At 45.5% G+C, this 13040-nt stretch overlaps 2 protein-coding genes across 3 annotated transcripts in view; one reads left to right on the forward strand and one right to left on the reverse strand.

The window, feature by feature from the left end:
• Positions 1–1945, reverse strand: part of CFAP119 (cilia and flagella associated protein 119) — a 107742-nt gene extending 105797 nt beyond the window's left edge. Inside the window, exon 1 of the mRNA XM_078652853.1 lies at positions 1864–1945. Within this exon, the coding sequence (XP_078508979.1) occupies positions 1864–1881 (18 nt within the window). The 5' untranslated portion in view covers positions 1882–1945. The remainder of the gene's footprint in view (positions 1–1863) is intronic.
• A 420-nt stretch (positions 1946–2365) lies between these two features.
• The window catches only part of RNF40 (ring finger protein 40), a 212162-nt gene continuing 201487 nt past the window's right edge, over positions 2366–13040 (forward strand). Inside the window, exons 1-2 of one of the 2 annotated variants that reach the window (XM_078652854.1) lie at positions 2366–2550; positions 10199–10444. In XM_078652854.1, the coding sequence (XP_078508980.1) occupies positions 10313–10444 (132 nt within the window). In that variant the 5' untranslated portion in view covers positions 2366–2550; positions 10199–10312. The remainder of the gene's footprint in view (positions 2551–10198; positions 10445–13040) is intronic. The other variant, XM_078652855.1, reaches the window with a different exon arrangement.

The following is a 13040-nucleotide window of genomic DNA, read 5'->3' on the forward strand; positions in this document are numbered from 1 at the left end:
CGGAAGATAAAGAAGCTTTGGTGAAAATGTGGGGAGTGAGAAACAAGCTGAGCGCCACCCAAGAAGGAGTTCTGCTGCGAGGGCCCTGCCTCGTGATCCGCAAGCACTTAGACAGCAGGTCACGCAGCTGGCACACGGTGGACACCAGGGCACCATCAAGATGCTGTCTAGAATGAGGGAGAAGGTATGGTTCTCAGAATTAGAAGCCATGGTAGAAGACCAGGTGCGAAGATGCCCCGCGTGCCAGATGACAAGCCTGCCAGAACCCCTGGCTCCAGAGATCACCGAAGAGCTGTGCACCGACCCCTGGTCCAAGCTGAGCATGGATTTCTGCATTTTTCCAAGAAGGGGGAACCACTCTTGTTGTAGTAGAAGCGAACTCCAAATACCCTGTGGTAGGAGGAGTCGCTTCGCCGGCCTTCATTCATGTGGCGCCCGGCCTCGAGAAAGTGTTTGCGACCATCGGCCTCCCCGCCGAAATCCAGAGTGACAACGGGCCACGGTTCCACAGAGCAGAGTTTACCGAATATTTCAGTGAGTGAGGAATCTGCCACCAGCAGATTACCCCGCAGTGGCCACAGGACGTTGAAAGGTTCATACGAACGCTGAACAAGATGTTGCGCATTGCCCTGGTTGAGCAGGCTGACCCGGAACAGCGTCTGAACCTATTCCTCTGAGAATACCGGAGCACTCCCCACTGCACCACGCTACCATCAGGCACACCTCAGCCGGGTGAGCCGCCATCGCTATAACATTAGGCCAAATCCACAGCCAAACCGATGGCTCCAGATCTTTGCGTGCTAAACATCCTGAACAATTCTTCAGACTAAGTTGGGAAGGGATGTAACAAGTCAGCGGTCCTGTTGACCGTGATGGAAACCGGATGTACACTGATCATCATCTGCGTGCCTGGCGTGGCCCGCGGGGAGTCAATAAATGGGAGTGAAGGATATGGGGTACATCTCTGGCACGAATATCAATGTGTCAGATTCCCTTCACTTGCTGCACAGCGAACCATAGCCTGTGACCCCCGGCCTACTACACAACACTACTAAGCGGAACTGTGGATGTGCAGAACACAAGTGGAGGGGGTCACCCCACACATGCAAACCCTCCCGCTTCAGGTGGGAGACTACTGATTTCAAGACTAGTCTCCCGCCTCCGGATTCCTACGAGCAGAAACTCGATTAGGAGTTCTGAAAAACTGTCAACAATAAAATGTTGTTGCCTGTCACGCATGCTTCGATCTCCCCCTCCAAGAATTACCACTGATATCAAAGGCTAACGCTTTGTCCTTAATTCGAGATTCGAGCATGTGACAAGCCTCAACATTTTATTTTTGGCACTTTTACATAGCACGACCAAAAACAGAGTTCTTGTTTTTGTTTGCCAGAGTTTATAATTCTGTTTTTGTTTATTCAGTGTTATTAAACTGGCAAAAATGAAATGCTGCTTGTTTGTCACCATACATACCAAGAGAGAGTGCCTCTGCTTCAATATAAATCAGTGAGGAATATAATACATTCCTCCAACTATTTTTGTTTAATCCCACTAGCCTGCTCTAAAACTTTGTCATGTATGTTACCCTACCACTTCATATTTTTCTCTCCTGCTTGAGGGGGCGGTCACTTCAAAAATAATGACTCGGAGGAGGACATGAAACAAGCCTAATCTCTGCCTCATCTTCTTTCCCACTCCTTCCGCCTCCTTAGCCCTCCTCTGCCCGTCTTCTCTTCAGTCTGCCAGCCAACTACGCATTCCCTTTATAATCATCAGGCCTCTTGCTTCAGCTTTCACTCCACCCAGCAGAGCCCTGCCATCTTCCGCCCTCGCCCCAAAGCCGTGCCGAGAGCCCCACATCACCTTTGCCTCGGTCTCCATCTCTATTCATCATATAACATATGGTTTAGTTCTGTTGCTACGCTCGCTTGATGCTGTTGCCACAGCAACCGCAACTATCGAATCACAGCTAGGAATCCTCTTCCTTTATACCTTGACCAATAGAAAACCAGCACGGCCTCAGAGCCCCGCCTCCTGAACAAAAACAACGGGAGGCCATCTTAAGATTGGAAATCATCTTTAAACGGCAGATCTCATCCGCCAACCAAGGGGTTTGCTCAAAGAGAGAACTGTTGAGCACAGAGCGAGAAGGCGGCGTGTGTGAGGACAGCACCTCCCAAGCACCACCCTTGTGCCGGTGGCAACACGCACTGTAGAGTGATGTAGCGTCTGCAAAGAAAGCCATGGTTCTTTTACGGGCAGAGCTAAATGAGACTACCGGAAGTGACATGTCTGATATACTGTATGCCCCGGGTGGCACACATCAGCGGAAGTGCACGACTAGGAGTGCAGGACACCGGAAGCTATTCTCTCGTGACGAAACGTACAGGCCGGGTGGCTTTTGTCAGCGGAAGTTAATTGACCGGCACCGGTGCTAGGTGTCTTCCAGCTGGCCCAGGCCCGGGTGCCTGCTCGTGATAGAGGCAGGCAGAAGTCATCCAATGAAGAGACGAAAGTCCGTTGGGAGACGAAAGGCGGGACTCATAGCAGGTACTTGCTGTCCAGGGCTACTCTGTCTGGAAGGGAGCAGGCGTCTTGTCCGTGCCTTACACACTGGCAACGGGAAGCCGCGGCTCCTTCTCCGACCGTAATTGCGACAGGCTCGACATGGTCACTGACTGTAGGTAGTGGCGGCACGGAGCACTGTCCCCGCCACGGCTAGGTGCACTTATTAGGGCCAGAGAACTACCCGCTGAGAGTAGCGACGACAGTCATTCTCCGGACCACATGAGGACGCAGTAGAACGTCACATGTGTGCTCTTTCAGAGTGAAAGCCAGTACAGCTTCTGGATTGCTGTTTTTTTCAGAGCAGATTATTTTCATAAGAGTACCCATCAGCTGGCGATCCATCCGCTTTTTAATCTGGCCGAGTAAATGGGTGTTTTCAATGCTGTGTTCATTAGAGTCTGCTATTTCCTCTGACAGCTGAATCTTACAGCTGTTTACCTTGTTCTGACTCTTCAGGAGTGACACTTCTTAGGTGTCCAGCTAGGGGTGTAACATGCACTATTGAAAGCTGCTCCTGATGTAACAGACTGACTTTTCAAGGCGTGCGTCAGTCATATGAGACCTCTTTCTTCCATACATGTGTTTTTCTTAAAACACAATTCCGAGTGTTGGTCAGGACCCGACTGCGGGCAGCGTGCACTTTTAGAACATTCGGATATTTTCTCAAAATGACCGCCTGTTGTGCAAATGTCTGCTTGCACTCATCATTTTCCTTCTTGTATGCGAGAGCGATCTCTAACATTCACTAGCCTTTTAACTTTTTTACTACTTGGAATGGTTTTACATTGATTTAATGTCCTTTACCAATACTGATACAAGTAGATGGTTGTTTCTGAGACATTGAATAGCCCTTCTCCCGCATACATCTTTTGTAATTGTCTGGTGTAATTGGATTAATCCTAAATCCAGGCACATACATGCACTACTTAGAGATAATTGCTAAAATGTATTAAGTGCATTAGTCAAGAGAATAGTCGTTCGTTTAGAGGAGTCCTACAGGCGACGTTGGGTGACATCACACACCCGCAGCCTTTTCTAGATCACCTTTATTTAGGTAAGTAGCAATGCATAGTTTTCATGACCATGTTGAGCACTCACCCTCAGACTTAACACCACTGATTTCTCTAAAGTGAGAGCACTCTAATCTGCTACCGTTGGACAGCTAACAGCGCTTTCCCCCCCAGCAATACTCAAATGCAGCTGTGTTTTATTTCTGTAGCAAAATAGGAAAACTAATTTGATGTAACCATGATGTTGCATCATAAGGTACAGCTGCATCAAACCTCCAGCATCCTTATTTTTGCTCTCTGTGGTTCCGGATAAAATTGATGCTTGATCTGGTATTCTGTGCCTTTCTTACTACATTATTTACATATAATCCTTGCTCTGGTAGATATCTGCATTATCTGAAAATGTGACCCTTTTCGTAAGGGCTTTCTACATTTCTCATTAGCCTTCACCTCGTAACAGCCCATGTGTACCCTATCTTCCTTTTTAGGTTTCGCCTAAGTCATCGAATGCACTGTCTCTTGTGAGACAATTTGTTAGCTTACAGTGAGCTTATAGACTATCCATTACTTATCATTGGCTAGCTTCACTGTCACTCTCATTTGTTTACTTCTAATTCGTTTGTATGTGTGTGGGCTTCGCTGCCTCTTCTTGGGTTTGTTCCTCCCTGGGAGCTTGGAACCATTACTCGTGTCCTTCCCCTGCTCTGTTTTCAAGTATACTTTTTTCTTAAGCACTCCACAAGAGTGCATGTGTTTTCCTGATGCCTGCCTCGTGTGCATCTCCACCTCATCAGTGTTTGCTACCTGTGTGCATCCCCGCTGCCCTTGTGTGCTTATTCCTCCCTGTAGGAAAGTGCTCATTTTTTACATAGTCACCCCCACTTTTTGTCTGGTATTTGATTCAATTTTGACAGAAGTGCACTGGGTTCCTGCTATTCAGGCCCCCAGTGCCAGATCTCTTTTCCTAAAACTGCAATTGTTCCCCCAATTTGGCAATAGGTTTAGCACCCCTGTAAGTACCTAATAAATGGTACCCAGGACATGGGGTACTATAGAGGGTCCCTAAGGGCTGCAGGATGTATTGTACCACCCTAAGGGACCTCTCAGAACACTTTTGCAAACTGCCATTATGTTACGTGACATGGTGCAGAGAAAAGTGAAGACATGACATAGGACACCTCCTGTGTGCCGTGCCTGCAGACTCTGCATGTAGTATAGGTAGGTCACCCCAACTTCAGACCCTACAGCTCTAAGGCAGGGTCAAGACGCCTTCGGCATTCGCACGCTCTACAAATAGATAAATAAATCAAATCAAATAAATCAAATCAGGGTTCACTATACTACATGTGTGGTCATAGCTGCATGAGCAGGTATCCCCCTGTGATATCTAAGTCGATTCTTACATATTGCAAGTGACCAGGGAAGCCATTTGAAATACACATGCTGGGCACTTGTAAAAACGAGTTCCCCAGCTGCATGATTGTTTAACTGAAACTAGATATTCCCCAACAGTAACTAGCAAAACATTATATTTGAAGTTCCGCTATGCCGTACTTGAGATAGGGTCCCTTACATCCATGTGGAATGCTAGCAGGAGCTCTGACCCTAATGGCCTCTGTACAGTGTGCACTATGACAGCAAAAGAAAGTATAAGCCATATCTTGTATTTCTGCCCTTCATACGAAAAGTCGATAAACAATTGGATTCACCTACCCTGTAACCATCTAGCCACAATGAGGCACAATGATGCCTTAAGGGTACTAAACAGTGGTAAATCTATTTGCACAGTGCCAACCCTAAGTAATTACCTATTTCTAGTAGGGCTTATGAGGAAAGAAAAAGTCCCAAAACTTTACGCCTTGCTGAGCTGGCTGATTCGTAAAGCACGCTGGGCTAAATCAAACACATCTGTTCCCTGTTCCGATCAATTAAGAAAAGAACAAACTGCATAGTTATTTAGGGAAACCTGCTAGGTACTGATGCACTTTCTTCAATTCACAATATATATGAGTTTCTGTGTCTATTTTATTGTAATCATCTATAACCGCCCTGCAGGAAAAACAGGGCTCGAAAAATCCACTTGTGGATCAAGATTTATTCAGGACAAGCTATTTTTAGGAACTACTCACCTTTTTTGGCAAGCTGAATATCCTCTAACTTCAGGGAAGACTAACTGACTTTTGACCTCTGTCTCTGAAAGCAGAGCAAATGTGACCAGATAACAAGGTTTAAAGGCATCTTTATTGCTCACAAAGTGAAAGAGCAATAAAAATGCCATTAAATCTTATTTGGCCACATGCACTGGTTTTCAGAGACAGAGGTCAAAAGTCAGCTTATCATATTACATTTATTTTTCTTTCTGTGACTTAAGTTAGAGGATTTTGTAAAGTGAACTGTGTGACAATTTAACTGTTCAAAGCATGTTAAATGAAAGACTGTAAGATGTCAGAGTTTTTTTCGAACACAGCACTGAAATACCTACGTGAACTGTTCTTTCAAATAAATTTAATTAGTTATGAAGACCCATTTTTGCAATTCTGTGGTGAAAAAATATGTTTATAGGATTAAAACAAATTAGAACACCTTACTTGGTGATGTGCAAATGTTAAATATTTTTGCTGAAACCCAATTTCCCAAAATTGTTTGTGCCTTTATAAGTAAAAGTACATGTTAGCGGGAACGTTTTTTGTGGCCATTTCAATGGAAAATATGCTATCTGTAAATGACAATGTACTACCACATCATGCTGTGGTAATATATTTATGAAAAGTGGATTTTAAACATGAACTTGGAATTATTACTGCTCCTGCCCAGATTACAATGCTATTAGGCAAGCTAGGAATTAATGTGTACCCTATATTTGGGCTAGATTCTTGTTATATATGGAGCAAACCTTTAGTTTAGTAAATAAAGAGTTTTTTGTACAGCAGAAATAGTGAGCTTGCATATTTGAAGGTGCTTCCTTACGTGCTAAAGAAAAAGGCGGCTCCATAAGACAAAATATTTGCCTAGGATCACACTATTTGAGACCCTTTCACGGGTCAAGTACATTAGTTAGGTCGAATAGATTATTAAAGTTACTAGACCTGCAGGTCTAGTTACGTTTTAATGATTTTTCGAGCCCTGAAAATGGCCATTAAATAGTAGGCTTGTTTCATAGCATTATTGCACTAGATAGTTGTTATAAGCTTTTATTTTAAGTTTTATCTGATTTTAAGGTATGTGCAATATAACTTATTTCCATCCCTTGGAATATGGTTGCAGAATGTATAAAAAATGCTATAACCGTTATGATGCACATTGCACTTTCTTCTTGGATTTAGAGCGTAAGTTTACCATTCAAATGTTGGTTTATTTTATGAAATGAAATGTTTTATTTTGTGGATATTTTATGGAATGAAACCCTTCTGAAATGAACATTTAACCCACTGAAACTAGAGATGTTTGGTACCAAACATCTTGCATGAATATACCCACACTGATTCTGGTGATGGATTTATTGATACATACACCCAGAAGGCACCTTAGCGATGCCCCCTGAAAACCTACTGACTACTAGTGTGCTGGCTGACTGTTGTAGAACAGTCTGACATCACAAACAGGTTTCTGACCCCCTGCAGGTGAGAGACCGTGCTCTCTAGAGGGCAGAAATATGCCTGCTCCAGGTGGAGGTGTTGCCTCCTCCTCCAAGCAGGATGGCTAAGTAATCAGCATATCAAGGCAGAAGGCTTCAAAGGCCTCTGCCACCTTTGACATGTGACCCAAGGCATCCCCAGACAAGGGAAATGCCACCCCCTCCAGGACCCATTTGGCACCAGGACAGGTGGTAAAGTTAGCTAGTCAGGAGGCATGTTCGCTCATCAGGCTTGTTCCAGCCTTAAGGTGGGCTACCTGATGTGAACATGAAATTTAGAATTCCACAATCTTAGTTGTGTCGGATTTAGTTTCTCTGGTTCAGGGTTATGCCCACTTCCCACAAGAAGTGCTCATATACAGGGTGTAGACACCCGAAAGGTAAGTAGCCTATTGGTTGCAACCTGTCACTCCCCTTAACGCCCCCAAATTGAGTACTTAGGAGGCACCCCTGATACCAGGAACTCCAATATTATAGATCTAGAAGACGAGGACCAAGAAAAGCCGCAAGAAAAATGAGAACCGAAGACTAGCTATGCACTTTTGGTGCCAAACCCTGCCTGCACCAGTCTTGACAATCATTACCAGCGAATCGTCCTTTGGCTGTGCACCTTCCAAGAACCCCTGGAGACTACCAGCATTTTGCAAATTCCCAGCAGTCTTCCTTGTAGTGGAGGAGCTACTCTCCTGCAGTCCGCAGGCACTGAAGACGCAAAGTCTGGTTCACCGAGTTGCAGCCCCACGGCCAGCCTGAACCAGCTGCCCCTCAGGAAGAGTCATCTGTACTCCTGAATGTCAGATCTGTCCCCACTCCTCTCCTCCCACCGGGCGAGAGGACACCAGGACAGACCGCAGCCGCGCAGGACCAATACCCGGGGATTTGGACCCCTTGTAACAAACAAAAATAGTGAGAATCTAGCCCAGACTCAAACACTGCAGAGACCGAGCAGCCTTCGAGGGACGTTTGCACCACAGAGACCCATCTCCAGAGTGGCTCAGCTGTCCTGATTTTGTCGCCTCAACCGGCAAGAATGTCACCTGCAAGGTCCTAGGAGACACAGAGCCCTGCTGAGCTTTCCACTCTGCACCTGAGCATCCCAACCTGGGTACCGACGAACCGGCTGTGCCCCCTTGTTCCTAGAATCCTTGTGGCCAGAGGCCCTTGTTGGGAGCCCCTGGACTAGGGCGCAAGACTCCCCTCTGCAGCCTGTTTATCGATGACCCTCCCTCTTTCCACTGGTGTAGCACTCACAGATACCAACTCGACCAGCACCTCTTCACCCGTACGCCCCAGGGCAGGTAACGAGTGACTGCTGCTGCCTATTCTCCCATAGGGAGGCATTGCTGTGTAAAGACTCATTTAAGTGAACTGGTTACTAACCTGTGAAATTCAATATTAAAAAGTACTAACCTAACAATTAACTTCTTGGTATCAAAATTAATGGAAAAACAGAACTTATTTATCTGAATTGGTCTATGACTTATTCTTGAGTGTGTCTTATTTATTGCCTCCTTGAGTACCCCAAATGCTTAGCACTACCCTCTGATAAGCCTTAACTGCTCGCACACACTACCACAAATGAGAGCATTTAGTGTTCTCATTGTTGCCTCTGTAATCCAATAAGGTTGCCTGGACTCTTTACGCAGTGTACATCATTTTTGTGCACTATAAAAAGGGCCAGATTCCTACACACCCCTGCATTTTCACCTTTGTGCTTCTCCCTTCAATGTTGCGCGCACTTTCGTTTGTACCCCACATCTTCCTCTCTCTCTGTTTGCTCCTTCCACTCAGTTTCTTTCTCGCCCTCTCCTTGTTGCTCCCCCCATGTTTGTTCGGCCACCCTGTCCTGTTGCTTCCACGCTCTTGGTGTTGGCCCCACTCCCTTGCTGGCCCCTCTCTACATTGCTTTATAACCATGGGGACTACCGATTTTTTTTTTTTTTTTTTAACCAATCCAACTAGGATCAGGAAACATGACAAAAGCACCAGTCACTTTGTAGGCACACACACTCTTGTTGCACGAGCTACAAAATGATGCTAACAGCTTCTTACACTTTTTAAAAAAAAAGTTTTAAATGCCATACAGCACATCGTAGAATATGGTGTACAGAATGACTAGCTCCTTTGGCAAAGCCAACCGGTCCCAAAGGCGAGACCTATTGGCTTTGCCATTGCTTATTCCCCTTGTAATTTTTTCTTTAGGGAAGAGAGACAAGCAGCACATGCTGTACTTCCCTCACCTACCATTTACTTTTTCCTGAGATCTTTTGTTTCTCTGCAGTACAACTATTAAAATTACAATAGTTTCAGGAAGACCCTGGCCTTCAATGACAATTACAGATACACGTCTCTTAATCTCAGGATGCTTGTAAATCCTGGGTGGCAGCAGCACCACATGGGACTGGGACTTTGGGTGAGGATAGTAGTTGTGCGATCCTGGTGCCCCGGCTCACTGGACATGGGGCACCAGGCATTTGGCACTTTCCTTCGGTGGCTGTGGGCAGGTACTCTAATATTTGTCTTGCTGACTTCGCCCTCGATGGTGACCTGCTTCTTACTAGAATGTCTGCCGCATGGGCATCACACTCTCTTACTGTCTAATTGCGCATGCTCCATTGCAGTTCCTCCCATCCACACTCGCATAAAGATCTGTGGTCTTACCAAAACTCTAAAATGTATGAAAGCTGCTAGCCATAAGAATATGCAAAGTAGGGTGCTTCCCCAGGAAGTGAGACTGCAGTCAGAAAATATCACAGAAGCCTCTTCTTGTAGAGACCTCAGACTTTCACAATTGGTGGAGGAAAACTTTAATTGAGAACATTTTGGAGATGCAAAGGAAGTCTCTGTGCTTAAAAGAAGAGTTACATTGAGAAAGAGGATGAACGAGTATTGTATTAAGTATAAGGGGTGGAAAATGGATTTGAGCATTTGTGGTGGGAGGTAGAGTTGTTTTTACCTTCTGATAAAGTTTGGGTTTATTCTCCAGTCTCTGCAGGTGGGGGAACCTTGCGGAGATTGAGCCCCCGAAGGTTGGTAGAGTAATTTCCCTTCGGGTGGATCTTTCTCACTAAGAACAGGGCTCCCTACATTGAGATCTGCCATGTCGGGGCCAGGGAGTAAGCGGGCCGCTGGGGATAGTGGCTCTGGCCCCTCCGAGAAGAAAGCCAACCGTGAAGAGAAGACCACCACAACACTGATCGAGCCTATCCGATTAGGAGGCATTTCTTCCACGGTAAGTGTGACTCTGTGTATTGGGATAATGTGTTTCATGTGGCTTGTAGTCATCCTGGTGGGGGTTGTCAAGTAAAGGAGTAGAGGGGCATCAAGAGAATCCTTTGTTCTAAAAAGTGTATGATGAGCACTTGCTATGGAATATGGAAAATGTAGTTGTTCGAAAAGATGAAAAAAGTATTTGGAAAATCACAGCTAGGGTAAGAGTGTTATTTCAATAACTAATTTCCTCTACTACTGCACTTGTATGCTGCGCCTCAGGGCAGTGCATAATATATTAGCTTTGGTTAAGTGCACACCTTCTGCATGTTTCCATCAACAGGAAAGCCAGTATTATAAAGGCATAAACGTCCCTTACTATGGCATACCATAAAGCATATTACATAGGTTTACAATGAGGTCGAAGTCAAATGTCCAAAGAGAAGATAAATACATTTCTTGATTAAATTCAACATATCAGTAAGGTGGGACAACAAACACTAGGAAGTTAAAAAACTTGTAGGCTCAGACATTTATCCATGTGACTATAATGAAGAAAAACGAATCATGGCACATATATTCTTAAGTACCAATGCTCACAGTATCATTTACATAACAGTAAGAGGAGTCACATTACTGTGGTCGACGTTTCAGTCCCTTAATTAAATGTACAGTGGCTCACTAAAAAGACCATTCTAGAACAATAATAGCAGATAACTAGATACATCCAAATTCTATATAGGACAGAAAGAAAAGACTAAAAAACAAGACTTAGAATTGCTAACAGCAAGGGTCATTAGGAGTGCCAGGGACCCTGCGATAACATAACATGCATGATACGCTCTTCCTCTTTCTAGGACTTTTCATGAAGCTTGTTGATGTTATAGTACAGAAATCCTACTGTTGAATGCCTGATGCAGAAGGACACACATGCCTGGTCATCTTATCCTACAGAATTTTGGGGGTCATCTTGCTTTGAGAAGATAAAATAGGGCATAGCATGTAGATATTGGTGCATATCGCATTTTATTGTATTTGCCAAACATTTCCCCCTTTAAATACCAGCATGTTTGACCTGCCAAAATTTAATGAGGATGTAGACTTTATGACTGCTTATTGCTGTACATGGGACTCGGTTACCAGCTCAACAGAGAAACTATACCCTTCAGAATGTCATTGTGCTGCTCTTTTAGTGGTACTGGTTGCTTCCTGGTGAGCTGGGATTAGAACCAGAACCTTTTTATGTGCAAACTGGTGACCCATGTATGAGAATGTTCGGATGGGGCACTTTCAGACAGTGTGTGGGCCTTATACCAAGAGTATAGCATCCAGGTGAAATTATTCCAAGTGACATATGAGTCCGCTGATTGATCTCCTGGACCTTAAGCTGCCCTCTATGCCAATCAAGACAGATGTCTTGACAGAGGTGTTTCAACCAGGATTCGCCCCCTCCAGACCGCTTCTCCCTCTTAATGAAGACCTCACCAATGTCCTGCGTGGGTTCTGGGCCAAGCCCTGCACAGGGTCGCCTCTGCACAGAACAATTACCTGCCGCCATCGCCCCACTCCTTGGGACCCACCTTTCCTCGCACAGCATCCTACCCTGGAGAGTCTGGTTTCCAGGCCTCCACATCCAAAATGAATCCTGGTGCATTCCCTACCACGCCACTAGAAAGAGAATCAAAGATACTGAACACCTTTGGCTAGAGGATGTTCTTTTCTGCCAGTCTTGCACATTGGTTGGTAAACACTCTTTTGGGCTGATACACCCACACAGTTTGGGATTCGATTGTGCAAGTGCTGCCCATGGTCTCGAAGAAGGCCTTGGCCATACAGTCACAGACTATAGCAGCTGGCAGAAACACAGCAAAGTTTACCATTCGCTGTAGTCTGGATAGGACTATTCGCTAGATGGAGCAATTGCATCGTCAGTGGCATTAAAACGCCATGCCTGGCTGAGATTGACTTGCTTTTTGGGGGTTGTCCAGGCCTACCTTATAGACATGCCCTTCCGTGGCACCAGTCTCTCTGGAGACCAGGCAGATTCAGTGCTGGATCGCTTTAAGAACAACAAACTACTGCCAGGTCTTTGTACTTCTCCAGTGGTGCATGCCAAACAGATTCTGCCTTTCATTCCTTCAGTGGCTACAGTAGAAGCCACCACTGCGCCCATTCCTGCCCAGCTACCAAGGCCAACAGACTTGCCAATCCTTTCGCGGCTGCAGTTCCTAGAAGCCTCCTGAGATACACAGACAGAGGTCCATCTAGCTTCCCCTTCCCCCCACCCGGTTCCCTCAAAACCACTATAGCGGCTCTTTCACCATCGCGATCATCCAGTTGGTAGAAGGATCCGTCATCACTTGCCTCTCTGGCAGTCCATAACATCAGACAAGAGGGTACTACAAATTGTTCATCATGGTTAGTCCATTCCACTGCTAGAAACCCCACCACCCATGCCACCATCCCCAGACTGGTTGATGGAGGACCACCTCTTCCTGTTCTGTCAAGAAGTTCATGCTCTTTTGGCTTAAGGAGCAATCTAAAGTGGGCCGGCGTCAGAAGTAGGTCATGGTTGCTATTCTTACTACTTTCTGATGCCTAAGAAGGACGGAGGCATC

Source organism: Lissotriton helveticus, chromosome 7 (genome assembly GCF_964261635.1).
Source record: "Lissotriton helveticus chromosome 7, aLisHel1.1, whole genome shotgun sequence".
Taxonomy (NCBI): domain Eukaryota; kingdom Metazoa; phylum Chordata; class Amphibia; order Caudata; family Salamandridae; genus Lissotriton; species Lissotriton helveticus.